Consider the following 17,360-nt stretch of genomic DNA (forward strand, 5'->3'; position numbering starts at 1 on the left):
TTGCTGGTGCTGTTTTAGTTTTGTTATTATTCATTAGGTCTGGCTCTTGGGCATCACTCATTCATTTCCAATGCTAATCAAGTTTCCATGTGTCATTCATTTCAGGTGTCATTCTATCAGAAGACCATCCCATAGCACCAGTGTCATCTACCTCACCTGGTATCAAAATGGAAAGTTTACCTGCTTGTCAAGCACACAGGCTGGAAACCATGCCCAAGTCAGCAATACCCGTAAAACCAGTTGTCACAGAAACTCTCATCAATGGTAAAGGAAAGGAAAGAGGAGGCAAGGGGCAGCCTCCTTTGCGCCACAGATCCGAGGGTGGCTTAGTGGATAAGGGACCCTTGAAGAAGTTGCCCCACCTGTCTTTGTCTCAGTATGACTTACTAGAAACAGACGTTTCTTTCCAGCCGTGGGGGAGTGAGAATTCAGTCCTGATTCCAGAACCTGTCAGTTGTCCCCAGGGTTCCATAAGGGAACGGGTACAAAGCAAGTCACCCCAGGACAGCCTGAGCAGCAGCTGCCCTCAGTGTGACACCATCGTGGCCAAGCCTGTGGAGGAGCCAGCAGACACATCCTGTCAGGTGGATACTTCCTGCCAGGTGGACCTACCCTTGAACCAGGAAGTGGACTCCTCAGATAGTGAGGTAGCTGTTACTCTCATCGATACTTCTCAACCCGGAGACCCACTGAGTCTACATGAACCCATAAAAATTGTTATCACGATGAGCAGTACCCCAAACTCCATGACAGATTTGGAAAGCTCCCTCCACCTGAAGGTGGTTGGCATAGAGAAGACTGGTGTAAAGTCTGACGCTGAGCCAACTAACCCAGGGGCGGCCATTTCTCCCAATGCCGAGCAGATCTCAATTCCCGTGATCACCCTGGACCTGCCTGAGGGTGGGGGAGGAGGTGTTCCCTGTCCCGAAGGCAATGGAAGTGAAAGGACTCCAGAGAGACTGAAGGCAAGGGTATCCACCAATCAGTGTTCTGGCTATGGATCTGGGGAGGGGGGAAGTGCCACCAAGGATCACAGTTCTTCCTCACGGGAACCCTGGGAATCGGCGACCCGGCTTACGCCTGATACGGCCTCTGAGTCTAAGGTGGGGAAGGAAGGCCTGACTAACCTTGACCCATTGTCTTGTAAGTCCAGCCATGAAAAGAGGCATGCCCGGGTGCTCAGTGTGGACAGTGGGACAGATGTCTTCTTGAGTAAAAGTTCTGCAGAAATTATTAATGATACAGAGAAAACAATGCCAACTTCCAAATCTGACCTAGAGGCTAAGGAAGGACAAATACCAAATGAGTCCAACTTCCTGGAATTTGTCTCCCTGTTAGAGTCCATTAATACTTCCAAGATGGCCGCATCCAATCAGTTGAATGGCTCAGCAGAGCAGAATGAAGAAAGTGGGCTTCTCCGAGGTGCGATTCCACATCAGTTCCGTTCTGATGATGACACAGAAGGCAATATTCCTCTTTGCCATTTGCCTTCTGTGATTTGATTTTGCAAATAGTGGGACAACTCTTGGGCAATCATTTGTTGCTTGGCTTTGTCATCAATATTTGCTGAATTACCGAGACTAAGCTCTGTGATGAACATGTGTACATATATTGTCCTACTCTACCAGGACACTTAAGGCATTATCATGATTTTTTTGCTTCCCTATAGAAGGCAAGACTATTTACTCCCAGAGAAATAAGCAATTATATTTTACTACTGTGGCAAGTACTCGCAATAGATGTTTCTTCCTTTATGAAATAGATGCCTTCTGGGAAAGTTGATTCTAAGACAAATTTCTATAAAGTGAATCTACTTTTCCTGCTGAGTTCTATTATAAAATACAGAATTCACTAATTATCCCATGTTGTACCCGTAATAATAACAAACTCTTCTGCAGCTCTTAATTTATGCCAGGCAGTGTTCTAAGCACTTTGCATACATTAACGAGGGTGACTGTACCTTGTGGTTTGCCTGGAAGGGTCCTCATTTACACATGTTTTGCCAACATAATTATTAAGAGCACTGACTTTCTCTCTCAAAAGAGTCCCCAGTTTAGATGATAAATTAATACAATTACTGTCATATTCACTCACTTACTCTTTATATAACTTTATGTTGTGGATATACCATTATCCTTCCTGTTCTTTGGATGAGGCTCAGAAATTTTCACTTGCCTTCCCAAGTGTCTAGTTCAGGAGGTGCTAGAACTGAGATTTGATTCCAGGCAGTCTTGTTCCAGAGTCCTTGCATAAAAATTAAATGATATTTCCTATATGAAGATAAGGTACGTTTATTTTCAGGTTACTTAATGTCTCTGGGCCTCAGTTTCCTCGTGGCTAAAATGATGTTACTGGACTAGAGCTTTTATAAGGTCTTCTAGCTTTAAATTCTGTTAATGCTGTGATTTCTGAGCGTATCATTTCTACATAGATCTGTGTTAAGATAGCATCTGTATGGTAGGAATGCTTACTGAAAGTTGTGTTTGCATATGGTAGCTCATTTTCTGTGCTGTAGGTGGTAACGTTTCTTAGTGCTGGGATTTTTCCTCTGATCTCTGGACATCCAGGGGCTCCTGTGGCTCCATACTGTTGGCTCTGAGAAATTTTCTCTGATTACTTAAACTTTTTAACAGACAGGGTGGTATATAAAGCAGGAGTAACTTGAGACAAAAATGTTTCTAATAAAAGATGTGGGTGTTTATCATCTATCCAATATAGAGATTCATACCTCTAGGCTAGCACTGTCCAATAAAATTTTCTGCAGTGATAGAAATATTCCGTATCTGCAGTCCAATATGGTAGCCAATGGCCACATGTAGCTGTTTAAAAAAGGGAGCTGTGCAGATGAGAAGTGGCATTTTAAATTTTATTACATTTTAATTCATTTAAGTAGCCGTGTGGCTCTTGGCTGCTGTATTAGACGGTGCTAACCCAGAGCACATGAAGGCCTTCCCAGAAGCGATGTGTCCAGTGGATAGAGCACTGACTTTGGAACGAGATAGCACAAGGCCAGATTTGGTTGAGTAATACCGGCTGGTTGAGCTTGGACAATTGATCAAATCCATCTGTGTTGGAATTTCTTCTACAAAGCAGGAATCATAATGTGTTACAGATTTATTGTGAGGATTCCATTAGGAGAATATGTGAAAAGTTTTGCTATTTGATCAATTTTAGTCTTTCATTTTTGTTTTCCCCTCAGGCCATATGTAAAGTTTATTTGGTTTGCCTGCTTGAGTTTTTGCTCGTCTTCATTTTTTCAGCCAGCCACATTCAATCAGAAGGGTTAAATTGGACATCGAGGTTGTGTGCAGGGAGATATGAGGTATTCTATGGGAAGAGATAGGCTTAGGTACCAAGAACTTGAAGGTACAGCAGGAAGGGAGGAGTTGGAATGAATTACATGCTTCTTTTAGGAAAGAGGATTTTAATTGAAGGAAGAAAGGACAGACTACAATGAATCTTTTAGCTCTTAGAAGGCCATCAACATCAAAGGTGGCAATTTAGATAGTTTTTCAGTGGTATCATGTGTGTTTGAGATTGGTAATATCCTCTTATTCTTCTTTCACTAAAGTATTTGTTATTGTAATCTGAACACCCAGTTTTTGAGTTTGTTTATAAAACAATGTGATGGTGTTTAATGATATTAGCAGCTTAGGAAATGTTCTCTAATCTTTTTCCTGCTCATCAGTAGGACAGTGCTTGAACTTGGACCTCACTAGAAAAATATACAGGATTTTCTAGTTCTCTCTAATGTGCTCTTATTTACAGCCCAGGTTCTCTTCAGAGGATCATTCTCAGGTCTCAGAAATATCCTAGAATTCAAGGCTATGGAAAACCACACACTTTTGAAAATCTTTAAAGCATGTTTGTTTGCTTTTTTTGTTTGACACAACTTTATTTTACTTTGTGGAAATAAATGAGGACTGCCCTTATGAGAGCAAGCAAAGTCTATTTATTCAGAGCTTACTTATGGCAAGGGAGTCAGCCATCATCACTTGGGTTCAGCAGAGACTTAAAGGCAACTAGAATGACAAAGCTTTATAGTGGAAAAAAGGGAAGGCTTCGGATGTGCCCTGACTGGAGGTTCTGGGCATTATGAAGCTAGAGGTGGCTAGACTAGGAGTGAGGCATCCTATGTGCTTCATTAGGGGACTATATTTGGTTTTCTTTGGGTGGTCCTAAGTTGGAAGCAGGGACACACATTAGGGAAGCTGTCAGGTGTGAATCAAGTCCTAACCATTTTGGGCTAATTATTACGGGGGTTATTGTTTGGCTTCCTGGATTGTTTGCCAGAAACAGTGGTCTGACTTCCTGTGAGCCTGACCTGTGCATAGGATGTTGTCTTCCTGGGCTGCTTACCCTGGATAATGGGTTGATTTTCTCACCTGGTTGCTGCAGATTATTGGTCAGAGTTCTACGTTATGAATAATTTCTGGCCATTGTCCATTCGTATATTCAGTCTTGTAACTTCTAAGAATTTCTAAGAAAAGAATCATGAATGTATGTAGAAATGATCATTGAAAAATTGGCTATAATATGGAAAATTGAAACAATGTAAATTTATAGTTAGGATCTATTTAAATTATACCATTATCACTGTAATATTATATAACTACTACTTTTAGATGATGTAGATGAATATCCAATAACGTTAAATATTTATAGTAGTTTAAGATAAATATGATAGGTATAAAACCATACCTGTATTATGACTTCATTTTTGTAAAAAAAAAAAAGTGCATATATCTAGAAAAAAGAGATTGGTATGATATATATCAAATTGGCTCCAGTGGTAATATGGTGGCAGGATTAACAGTGATTCAAAGTGTTTTCTTTTGTGTAGTTTTAAATTACATACAATGAATGTGTACTATTTTTTATAAACAGAAACATTTCTATAAATGTATTTTTTAAGGAAAAAAGGAAAAAAATCACCCATATGTTGATTTACATAATGTACCCATTTAAGAGAAAAGGAGTCTAAGATATGATAAAGAGATGTGAACAAATGAATTCAAAGACTCTTAGTGTGACACAGGAGAGCTGTGTCAATGTGCCTTTCTGCGATTTTTTATGAGGCATGATTACTGGCTAAAGCTATTTGTTATGATAGCACTTTCTTATAAATGTGTTTCTTGAAAACTGTGAAAACTTCTATCTTGACAGGCTGTCAAATGAAATGCAAACATTTTCATACCAAGGAAATTCTTATGGTAGTTTCACAGATGTGCTGAAAATGTTTATCTTCAGAACTCACAGAGAAGCCAGCATTGCTCCTCTAATGACTTGAAGTTTCAGGATGAATAACTTTGTTCTACACGCAAGGATGTGATTTGTATCCCACAGACACTAACACAGTTTTGCTTTCTGAGGGCTTAGGCAGGTCTTGATAGACTTTTCTAATGGTGTGTCTTGAAAGAACTTGTAGGTTCAGGCTTAATTCTGTTCTCTCAGGCACAGGCTGTTGAGCTTAAGAGCCAATCATTTACTCAGAGTAAGTCATGGGAGTACAATGGTCCTTTTGATCTTAAAAGTGACTGTTGGAATGTGTCCGCAGAAAAGGAAGGGCTGATCCTCAGGGTCATATGCAGTCCATTTTGCATAATGGTATAACCTGAGACCCTTAGTGGTTCATCGTTTAAAGAGGCTTCCAAAAATGCCAAAAAATAAATAAATAAATAAATAAAATAAAAACATTCTGCACCTGTTGATCTTGGAATTCTCATTCACCTTAAAATGTTCTCAGGGCAAGGAATAGGTGTTGTAGCTCACTGTGTCCTACACAGGACAATAAGCATATTGTTCAAAATCAGCTATACCAGCTATACTTGGCTGGGTGTGGTGGCTCATGCCTGTAATCCCAGTGCTTCAGGAGGCTGAGGTGGGAGGATCACTTGAGGCCAGGAGTTCAAGACCAGCCTGAACAACATAGCGTGCCCCTATACTTACATAAAGTTTTAAAAATTAGCTGGATGTAGTAGCATGTGCCTGTCATCCCAGCTACTTGGGAGGCAGAGGTAGGAGAGTCACTTGCACCCAAGAGGTTGAAGCTGCAGTGTGCTGTGATTCCACCGTTGCACTCCAGCCTCCAGCCTTGGCAACAAGGCTAGACCCTGTCTCAAACAAACAAACAAACAAAAACAACACCCACCTCCAGCTATACTTACAAGTATTTGCTTTATGAAGGGGCCAATTCTAGCTTTAGCTTGAAAATTCAGTTTTGGAGAGTGAGTGAGAAGAAAGACTAATAAGATTTATAAATGGTAAAGGGGACCTTGCTCTGAAATAGCCAGATTTGTTTTTGTAATTTTTTAGAATCTGAGGTTATTCATTTATGAGACATGAACCTTTCAGACCTGTGTAACCAAAATGGGTGATGTCCAGCTGGGCACACGTGTGGTCACCGAGTTATTTCAAGGGAGTCCCTCAACCTGTATATAAAATAGTAGGTGTTTGTAGACGCCTAAATAACACATCTCAGACGTATACATACTTCTGTTTTTCAAATATATGTAGGTACTTCCATAATTAGGAAAATGAAAAATTATTTAAAAGTCTTTTGCATGCAGAGGAGCTGCTTAGATTTTCTTTCTATTCTTGTTTCAGTTTTGGTAACTTATTTCCCAGAGCTTTCACATTGATTTATTTTATATTATATTAACAGGTAAAGCAATGTTTTTCAGATAACACTTGCCAGGAAAAAAAGGAGGAAATCCTGGAAAATGAAAAGCCCAGTGGACACAGTTCTAAGCAAGGAAAACCAGACTTACAAAGTCAAGACCATACTAGCACCAGCCCCGCGTGCACTCAGCCTGCCAAGACTACGGCCTTGTAAGGATAAGTTACTTATTTAGTTTCACTGAGTCATAAACCATGAGACAGCCTCATTTACTGGCTTCTGCTTTTAATGCTTTATCAAGGATAAGGAGGAACTTCTAATCATTTTTTTTTTGAAACTTTTATATGTGTTAAGTTTCCAGGGCAATAGACAAAGACAGATAATCTACAGGGTAACTTCCCAACAAGATAGTTCTGTCTTGCAAGTCATCAGTGGGCCTGAAACATCTGTACAAGAAGAGATATCTGTGGATGCTATGCATGTCTTCATTGATGAACATGGTGAGTCTTTGGAGCTCTTTACTAATGAACAAGCAGGGAAAACTGTCAGCTTTCTCAGGACTCATTGTGATATCTTAGCCTGAGCACTAGACTTGAGAACTGGAAGACTTAATGCTATGGTTGCCCACATACTGTTCTTTGAACGGAGTGTGCTGCCTCCCATCTCAGGGTCTTTACACATGCTGTGCCTGTGTGTGCTATTGATCCTTCAGATCTTAGTCCTAAGGTAAGTTTTTTTTTTTTTTTTGAGACGGAGTCTTGCTCTGTCGCCCAGGCTGGAGTGCAGTGGCCAGATCTCAGCTCACTGCAAGCTCTGCCTCCCGGATTTTCGCCATTCTCCTGCCTCAGCCTCCGGAGTAGCTGGGACTATAGGCGCCCGCCACCTCGCCCGGCTAGTTTTTTGTATTTTTTAGTAGAGACGGGGTTTCACAGTGTTAGCCAGGATGGTCTCGATCTCCTGACCTTGTGATCCGCCCGTCTCGGCCTCCCAAAGTGCTGGGATTACAGGCTTGAGCCACCGCGCCCGGCCTAAGGTAAGTTTTTCAGGGACACCTTTCCTGAACTCCCCAGACTTAATCAGGTTCATCAGATTTGGTTGTTCTCTTAACTCCCTGTCTCTTTACTTCTTTGATAATATTACAGCTTGTGTAATAATTTGATTAATGGCATTTCCCCCTCACAGTTATCAACTTCAAGAGGGCAATGCCCAGTACTCAGTAAATATTTGTTGGACCTGTGTTGCACACCTGACCTTGATATATTTTTTCATCGCCTTGTTATAAAAAGGATTTAAAATAGTATACATAGAGAATTATAAAGTGGCAAGTTCAAAGTTCAAAGGATAAGGGATATAGGTCCTAGTTTTTCTGGAATGGGTCTTGGCTTATGTATCATATAGCTCCAGTAGTGCTTGTTATTTTACTCTCAAAAGGATCCTGGTTTGGAGAATAAATTATATGGTTACTTTATCTGGAGTTTGGTAGTTTATAGTTTTAAATGCTTTTGCATGTGCAGAAATATAAGGGACTTTTACATCATAAAGAACAACATTAGCACTTACATGAAAGCCTCCACAGGGGCTGCGGTTGTTGTTACAGTTTCTCTTGGTGGAAAACACCTTTGAGTTGAGGGCCACCTTCCAGCTTCTCACAACAGACAAGGTGAATTACACTTCCTGTGTCAACTGAAGAAGGCACTAGTAGGAGCTCTTCTGGGCAGAAACCATTTACATTATTAGACAGGGAACGGATTTTCATACCTCAATATCCTGAGCTGCTTTAGTGGAGCTAATTGAACTCTGTAAATTAATTCCATCTCTTGCTTTTCCTCATTAACAGGCTGACACGTCAGTCAGTGTGCTGTGGCACTTGCTTGTCTGCACATTTGGAGGCAGAGATGATCTCATGTGGTCCACCAATCAAAACTGTACTCTTAATAAGCTGCTTTTTGCACATGACACTGAGGTATTCGTATACAAAAAAATCCAGTTATATGCTAGCACAGATCATGCTGACACATGAGAATGTATGTAAAGTGAATTAAGAGATGATACAAATAAGTCTATGAAAAGCAATTAAATAATAAGTAACCAAGTCAAAACTTGTCTAAGTGTATTAGCAGGGAAGCAGGTCAAAGAAAATTTTCTTAGTCACATTTCTTTCAGACATCCTTCAACTTCTCAGGGTATACATTCTGCGGAGAAATACAAAGAATGGATCCAGATTGTCAACAGTTATTACAACAGACCAAAATAAGTTTCCTTTTAACTTGAAAATTGTATAAGTTGAAACAGTTCTATATGAATAATTATGTCATATTCTTTGCTGAAATTTTCTGATTTTACAGGGGAAATTAGATCCTGTTATTTAAAATCTGGAAATCAGAAAGAAGGTCCTTTACAGCCTCTACCATCAAATTATGACTGTCTCTCTCAGGCTCGGTGAGTGGAGCTTTGTTTCCAGGCTTGAGAGCTGTTGCATTGCTGGGAGACACAGCGATGGAGATAAAGTGAGGATTCTGGTTTAGAAGAAATGTGTTAATCCCTTTGTAGTTGTTAAGGCATGTAGTTTTGCGTGAAAGAAAAAGAAAATCTGACATTCTGAAATAATGAAAAATAAATGAAACCATTTTAATCATTGCTGCTTCCAAAAACGAAGACAACATGTAGGTAATATAAATAGACAGGAACCCTGTATAAACATAATAGTGTTCCCTTCAAGAAAGATGGTGATGCAGATCTCAAACACATTATTAAATTTGTTCCAAGGAGCAGACTAGAAATGTGTTTAGTTCTCATTTATTCTCATTTACAGTAATGAAGGCAAACTGTTTTACAGATAGATATACATCTTTTCTATTTTACTTCAGAATGCTTTGAATAACTTTCTTAATTGTGCTGATATTAAATTAGGTGAAGTTGATATTAAGTTAGTTTGCATATCTGGGACATATGATGATTAATAGTGTGTTGGGCAAGCTGTACATCTTGTCAGTGGCAGACAGAATTCATCCTTCATCCTGGGCTTCAAGATTCTTTGTGGATAATCCATATGGCCGTGTCTCAGTTGGTTGCTCTAAGTGTGGAAGTAAATTGTTCATGTATCCTTCTTTAGAATTATATGTATATTTGAGGATTTATGGGAGACTTTTGCGGTGTAACTGGAAAGTCTTGTGCTTCACATCTAAACCTTAATTTCAGAGCCTGTGACCCCATGTGTCTTTCCAAGTTTAAAGTCTTCCCAAGGGTGTATGGGAAATTCAGAGGGAGGCTTCTGTGTGCTTAGAATAAAGGCTGTCTTTGTCCTTGCATTCTGGCCTCCAGGTGGAATGCTGTCGTGTGCCAGCTTCTTAGGGCATTCTCTCTTTAATGCCACTACTGTTTCTTACCTGCTTAGGAATGCTAGTGCCTGCCATTCAGGTAGGTCTGATGGGAACTGTAAGTGACGGCTCTCTCTTGCCATGCAGTCCCTTCTGAGCTTTGCACTAAAGCAGCCTGCATGTGCCCAAAGTCACTCGTGTGGGGAAACAGAAATATTGTTCATCCCCCACTTGCCGTCCACTCTTTCTCCTTTTCCCTCAGGTACCATGCAGCAATCCAGATGGCACAAATTTCTTCTTCTCCATCCAACAAGCATGCAGAGTCCCCATGCAAATGGACACCCAAGAGGAGAGGGAGGTTTGCTGTCCACATCTTTACTCTAACCTCCAGGACATTCTAGACGTTATGATGGTTTGATGAGTTTAGTCATCTAAGATGGCAGCTTTCTCAGACAAAATATGTAATTGCATGAGAACACAGCTTTGAAAACTGCCATATTATTCTGCAATTCCCAGCTAAAAGTTGTTTTTCTAAGCTGAATTTAGAATAAATTCTTGTTTTATCCCCAAGTAAAGTTACAAGATTTTTGGTTTTAATTTCCCCCCCCTCCCCAGGATAAATATATGTCATTTTTCCTCTAGGTTAAATACTTGAACTGCATTTGTCAGTAATGATAGTTAGAATAAGGCCATATATCCAGAGCCTTAAAAAACTGAAAATTTACAGTATCCAAATAAAAATGAGAGAGAGGACCTATAGTGTTTTCATTAAGCCTCAGTTCCTTAGGCTCTGCCTCTTCTAGCATGACCTGCTAACTTGCTTTCTCCCCTTAAATTTCTCTCTCTTTATTAAACTTCGTCCAGCCTCTACTTTCTTTCATTTCCTCTGCATTTCCTTTCCAGATTACAGCTCTTTTATATTTAACCTGCCTTCTGTTTCCAGAGCTGCCTGGACATAGGTTTGCCACAGTGCATTCAGCCTTGGTGAAATGGCTTTTGGTGAGGTTGTGTTGGGGTGCTGCGAGGGTGTTGGACTGAGAGGCAACTGAGCAGTGTTAATGCTGAACTTTCTTGTGAGGCGTGTGGCTTAGTGGAGAGTCTCAGAATACCTGGCCCTTTCCTATGTGCCTCTTCAAGTCCATAGAACAGTCAGACCCCTTTCTGTTACACAGGAGGGAAACCCATCTCAGACAAGTTTACTCAAAGCGGGGATTTTGCGGTGATGTAACTGAACAGTCTTGAGTCCATCTGTCTTCAGGAGTGTCTAGATAAAGAGGTTCAGATTGAGTCATTGGGGCCTAGTTTTGCCATTTCCGTCGCTCTCCTGTTCCTCTGTTTTGACACCATTCTCAAACACCTCACCCTAGTGGTCAAAAGACGGCTGTCATTACCCTAGATCTTGTGTCTTTTCTCATCTAAGTCCGGCAAGAACAGTATGCTTCTTTCCCGTAGACCCCATGGAAGGTCTCATTGTGTCTGATTGGTTCTGACTGAGCCATATTCCCTGAGCCCAATCACTAGGACCAAGCAAGCCCTTGGTCTGGGCTTACTTACACACACAGAACTGGATTCGAGGTTCCCCCTGAGACTGGATGGGGCTGACTCTCCGAGGGATATTTGAAGTTCTGTGGACAAAAGCCTGGCAGCAAAATCAACAAGTGATCCCTGAGGACTCTGTTTCTGGTGAAATGGCAACTGAGTTAATTACTGAGCTCCTGTAAAGAGAAAAATGTCCAAGTTTTTTGCAAGCGACTTTCCCCTTGAAGAAAATCTTCATTGAATGTCCCTGGTCACCCCTAGCTTTTCTCGTGTGTGAATGCTCCAATGGGCAAGGCCTTGGTCCACCAGTCTCAGATAGCAAGTTCTGGGTCTTTGACTATCTGCTCTTTCTCCAGCATTATTTGACAGGGTGTTGGTCTTAAGAGTTCTAGAAAAGGGCTGAGCATGGTGGTTCACACCTGTAATCTCAACACTTTTTTTTTTTTTGAGACAGAGTTTTGCTCTTTCTCACAGGCTGGAGTACAGTGATCTCGGCTCACTGCAACTTCTGCCTTCCAGGTTCAAGTGATTCTCCTGCCTCAACCTCCCCAGTAGCTGGAATTACAGGTGCCCACCAACACGCCCGACTAATTTTTGTATTTTTAGTAGAGATGGGGTTTCACCATGTTGACCAGGCTCGTCTCAAAACTCCTGACCTCGTGATCCGCCAGCCTTGGCCTCCCAAAGTGTTGAGATTATAGGCGTGAGCCACCACACCTGGCAATCTCAGCACTTTTGAAGGCTGAGGTGGGAAGATCACTTGAGCCCAGGAGTCTGAGACCAGCCTGGGCAACATGGCAAGACTCCATCTCTACAAAAAACAAAACAAAATGTAGCAAAAACACCAACAAACAAGAAGAGTTCTAGAAAAGAAGTACACATTGCCATGTGTAACTTCTCTTTCTTGTGCTTCAAAGATAATACACACTGTTTGCTATTATATGTATAGTTAGTCCTTAAGATAGATAATAGAGGAGATTTTGTTATGTGGTGGTGTGGCATTCAGTGGCCCATTTGGGCACAGGAAATGTACAGTGCTTCCTGTCAGATGCATGAGCACAAAACTCCAGTCACTTCACTTAGCAAAATTACAGCATTGAAGCCGTTTCCTAGGTAGTTTTGGAAAAGCAGTTAAGGCGCTACCATCTGTTTAATTCGTGCTCAAGAAAAACGAGTCAGTCCTATGTCAGTCAGATGATCTTCTGGATTTAAATTGCTGTCTGACAGGCTTAGGGTGGATATTCCAATTGTCTCAAACTTCTCCCCAGACTCTGACACATGGAAAACTGTGCTACCCATTCACGGGGGGCTAATTTCTTTGGATTTGTTATAAGCTTTGTCTTTTGCAGAAGCCCATGATGTAATGATGATTTGGGAATCTTTGAGTTGGCTATCTGAAGGAAAAATTCTCGGAAAGCAGAATAAGAACCAGCCATCTGGCTCAATTTAGATCTTTGAATTTCTGAATTAACATACTAGTGCGTGTGTGCACTCGTCTGAGCTCATGTGCACCTGGGGATGTCATCGCTGTATCTCCATCTCTCATGGTAGAGGTAAAGAATGGAACCAGAGCAGAGCCAGTGAAATGCCAGCAGGTCAGGATTTTGCCACATGGAAGGACCGAGTGGCTTGTACCTTACCCATTGTTCCCATGTGCACTATTACGGCAGTTCGTGGCCCTGAACGAGGCACTTGCCTGCAATAGTTCAGGTAGTAACAGCCACCATTTGTTAAACACTTATACACTAAGCTAAATGTTAAATTACCTAATTTAATCTGCACAACAAACTGAGGATGGTGATACTAGCTCTATTTTACAGATAAGGAAACTAAGACTGATTGTCAGAAGTGCTCAGCTTCGTGTAGATAGTAAGTGGCCGGTGGACAGGTGAGTCTCCCTCCCTGCTCCCATCCCCCACAGAGGCGTCACAGGCTCAGGGTTCCTCAGAGCCCAGGCAGGTGTGATAAATAGGTGAAGGGGGCCCAGTGTGGAATGGTAGAGAGGAGTGGTGATGGCTGCAGTAAATCGGAGGGCATTTATCCCATCTGAAGGGCTGCTGCTATGTTAGTCTACTTATGATGGCTCATAAGCCCCAGGTGACAGGATTTTCCAGTTTTTTCCACAAGGAGCTAGAAATGCATATTTGTATCTAAAAGTGTATTTTGTTTCATGTTGATTTTAATTTTTTTTTTTTTTTTTTTTTTTTTTGAGACAGAGTCTACCTCTGTCACCCAGTCTGGAGTGCAGTGGCGTGATCTCGGCTCACTGCAACCTCTGCCTCCTGGGTTCAAGTGATTCTCCTGCCTCCGCCTCCTGAGTAGCTGGGATTACAGGCGCGTGCCACCTAGCCTCGGCTAATGTTTTTGTGTTTTTAGTAGAGACAGGGATTCACCAGGTTAGCTAGGATGGTCTCAATCTCCTCACCTCGTGATCCGCCTGCCTCGGCCTCCCAAAGTGCTGGATTACAGGCGTGAGTCACCGCGCCCAGCCAATTTTAATTTTTTTTTTTTTTTTAACACCACCGCAGATCACAGGTTGAGCGTGGTTGACTGTGGCCTGTGAACTACCTGTGGTCAGCCTCTGCCCTGCCCCTCCAGTGGGAAAGCGCTTGCCCACATGTGCGGCATCCAGATGCCCTTGGTGGTTCCCACTCTGCAGGCGCCTCCAAACCACCTTGCCAAGGTCTCCACTCATTGCTCCCTTTTGAAACTCTTATCTTTGAAAGCTCAAGTTACAGTCTGCCTCTGTTATACTTCTTTTCCTTCTCAGTCCTCCCTATGAAAATAAATTCATCTCTTCAAGTTGCTGCCAGGAGGATGCTGATCACATTCTCCCTGGTATCTCATTTACTTGTAGAGAGTTCCCATCTCTTTTTCTAGATTGCATACGTCTAAAACCAGCCTTCACTTAGCCCTTTATAGGTAGGTGCTCAATAAATGTGGGATTAAATCAAATGAATCATTGGAAGTGACAAAGATGGCCCAGTTGGAGTTCTGGGATGAGGGACAGCAGGAGAAGCTAAACAGGAGGGGCAGAGTAGGGCCCTGGGGCACATGAAACTGGTGGAGGAGTGTGGTTTGTTCTCTATGCAGCAGGAGTGATGGGAATCTATGTGCAGAGCAAAACATCCCTGATGAATGTGGGATTATCAAAACGACCTCAACAAATAAATCCCGCATGTTTGATGGGACGGTTGGAGGGAGAGCCAAAGCACTAGCAGTTTGCCAGATCAATGCATCTGAACACAGAATGTGATCTCCTCCTTTTATAAGTGGGGAAGTACAGTAAAATGAAACCTGTAAAATGACCTGTTTTAAACCAATCTACGTAGAAATCAGAGGTAGAGACTCACATTAAATTTTCTAGCCCTGAGTTTTTGTTATTTTTATTTTTGATTTTTCTGGGACAGGGTCTTGCTCTGTGGCCTAGGCTGGAGTGCACTGACGTGATCTTGGCTCACTGCAACTTCTGCCTCCTGGGTTCAAGCAATTCTCCTGCCTCAGCCTCTCAAGTAGCTGGGATTATAGGCACGCACCACCACACCTGGCTAATTTTTTGTATTTTTACTAGCGACGGGGTTTTGTCATGTTAGCGAGGCTGGTCTCGAACTCCTGGACTCAGAGTGATTTGCCCTCCTCACTCTCCCAAAGTTCTGGGATTATAGGCATGAGCCACCGCGCCCAGTCCAGCCCTGTGTTTTATTAGTTCATAAGCAAACAATTTTCTCTGTCTGTATGAAAGCTAAAAACAGAGGAAAATCTGACATTGAGAATTTTACTTGCTTGAAATCAGAGGTTTAGTATCTAGCTATGTGAACACAAATTTTGTCTCGGACTTACCTGGGTTCAAATTCCAGCACTGATATTTACTTTTTGTTTGACATTATGCAACTCACTTAACCATCTTAAGTATACATTTTCTAACAAAAAAAATGCAGGTAATACCTCCGTAACTAATTCACTGGTTTGCTTTAAAAATTAAATGTGGGCCGGGCATGGTGGCTCACGCCTGTAATCCCAGCACCTTGGGAGGCCATGGCAGGCGGATCACAAGGTCAGGAGTTCAAGACAAGCTGAATCAATGTAGTGAAACCCTGTCTCTAATAAAAATACAAAAAATTAGCTGGGCGTGGTGGCATACACCTCTAATCCCAGGTACTTGGGAGACTGAGGCAGGAGAATCACTTGAATCCGGAAGGCAGAGGTTGCAGTGAGCTGAGATCACACCACTGCACTCCAGCAAGGGCAACAGAGCTCCGTCTCAAAAAAAATTAAATGTGATAGTACACATGCAGTGTTTAGGATAGTGCCTGCCATAGAGGGCCCTCAGTCAATGTTGGCTGTTGTTACTATCTTTGGATAGAAGTAGAAGGACTTCAGGTAAAGCCCACTGTGACTTGATATACCAAAAGATGTTGACTTTTGTGTCTTGACTTTTTATAACAAAATACCCAATTTTATATAACAAAAATACTTTGGGCCAGGTGGAAGCCTTTCCTCTAGTCCTTTATGAGTTGGTTTATGTGATTTGAAGGCATTCCCCTTATTAACCTGTTGTGTTCCAACATCTTGGCATGTATAATTTTAGAGTAGGTCCTTTAATATGATGTCCTTGGCTTTTAATGTAATTAGATTTTAAGTTCTTCTATTACAGTAAACATAAACTTTGATTTTGAACTTGGAAGGATGCCTCCTTGGGGCTGTAAGTCATTCAGCCATGGAAGATACATTGGAAAAGCAGGCTTTTCCCTATGAGGTGACTTCAGTGGCTGGGATTGTCTCCAACTGGGCCATTAAACGACTGATTCTTATTATTGGCAAAAAAGCCATTCCTCTTAGCTATTGTTCAGCCTTGTTACCATGTGACAGTTTTATATCCCTGACTCCCAAGTATGAATAGGGAATTGTTAGTAATCTAACTTCATGTCTCTTTGGGGATTCCTGAAGGAAACCGGGAGAGGAAACAAACTTCTCTCCTTGGCCTCACTGTCGCTGTGGGAACCAGTGCAGTTCTTGTGGACTGCTACAGAAACGTAGCAGCATTTTCCGCTTGTACAATAGCTGTCCATAGTGCAAGTACCTTTGGTAACATCAGCTAACACAGTTCTGCTTTCCCCAGAAACTGGAATGAGGAAACTACAACTTGAATTGCAGCCTTTAGAATTGCTAGGAGGAAAAAGTGCCAGAGGATAAATCCACTTGAGTATTTTATTACCCAGAACACAAGATTGATTCAATAGTTCAGAGCCAAAATGAACTAATTTGCCTGGAAAGTTGGAATTGCTAATCTGCCTAGAAAACCAAAGTGGAAGTAGGCAATCTGCCTAGGAAGTTGGAGGTGAAGCTGCTTAGGTTGAAATGTGTTTTTGAGTGCAAAGCGTTTGTTGCAGAGTGAATTTTTATTACTACTCCGTAGATCTTGTAATTAAAGCTTGACGGTTTCTCTTTTTTGTTCAGCAGATATTTATATTTCTTTGTGTATAAATTAATCCACGTATATAGCAGAACTTTCTTCTGTGAACAATCTATAACCATGTTTCCGTATTAATCTGGCTTTTCCAGTGTCATAAACGATCTAATGGAAATGCATGCAAAATGCATATCTTCTGCTCCCCAGTGAAATCTGATTGGAAAGACATGATATTTACATTCATTTTGAGGATCTATAACTCATAAAGTAGGCATGGTGCTCTTCTGAATGGAAGAGTCATTCTGTAGCAAATTCATTTGCAGGACTTTTTTGGGGAATTTTTATATCAAGGATGGAACTTCAACTTGTTTTTGTTTAAAAAATAGAGTAGATGGTAATATAAATATTTATGTGAATTCACTTATTCATGACTTTTGTTTTTGAATTATTGTAGCAAAGATTGAAGCAGATATTT

General features: G+C 41.4%; 1 protein-coding gene across 4 annotated transcripts in view; it reads left to right on the plus strand.

Annotated features, from left to right (window-relative positions):
- PCNX2 (pecanex 2) overlaps positions 1–17,360 on the plus strand; it is a 275,321-nt gene that overhangs the window by 36,750 nt on the left and 221,211 nt on the right. For all 4 annotated transcript variants that reach the window (XR_002732387.2, XR_002732388.2, XM_023216240.2 and 1 more), the window contains exons 5-8: positions 106–1,422; positions 6,684–6,831; positions 6,974–7,119; positions 8,965–9,058. Coding sequence is in view for 2 of the 4 variants with exons in the window: in XM_023216240.2 (XP_023072008.1) it covers positions 106–1,422; positions 6,684–6,831; positions 6,974–7,119; positions 8,965–9,058 (1,705 nt within the window). In the remaining 2 variants the exon portion in view is untranslated. The remainder of the gene's footprint in view (positions 1–105; positions 1,423–6,683; positions 6,832–6,973; positions 7,120–8,964; positions 9,059–17,360) is intronic.

This window comes from Piliocolobus tephrosceles, chromosome 1 (genome assembly GCF_002776525.5).
Source record: "Piliocolobus tephrosceles isolate RC106 chromosome 1, ASM277652v3, whole genome shotgun sequence".
NCBI classification, from domain to species: domain Eukaryota; kingdom Metazoa; phylum Chordata; class Mammalia; order Primates; family Cercopithecidae; genus Piliocolobus; species Piliocolobus tephrosceles.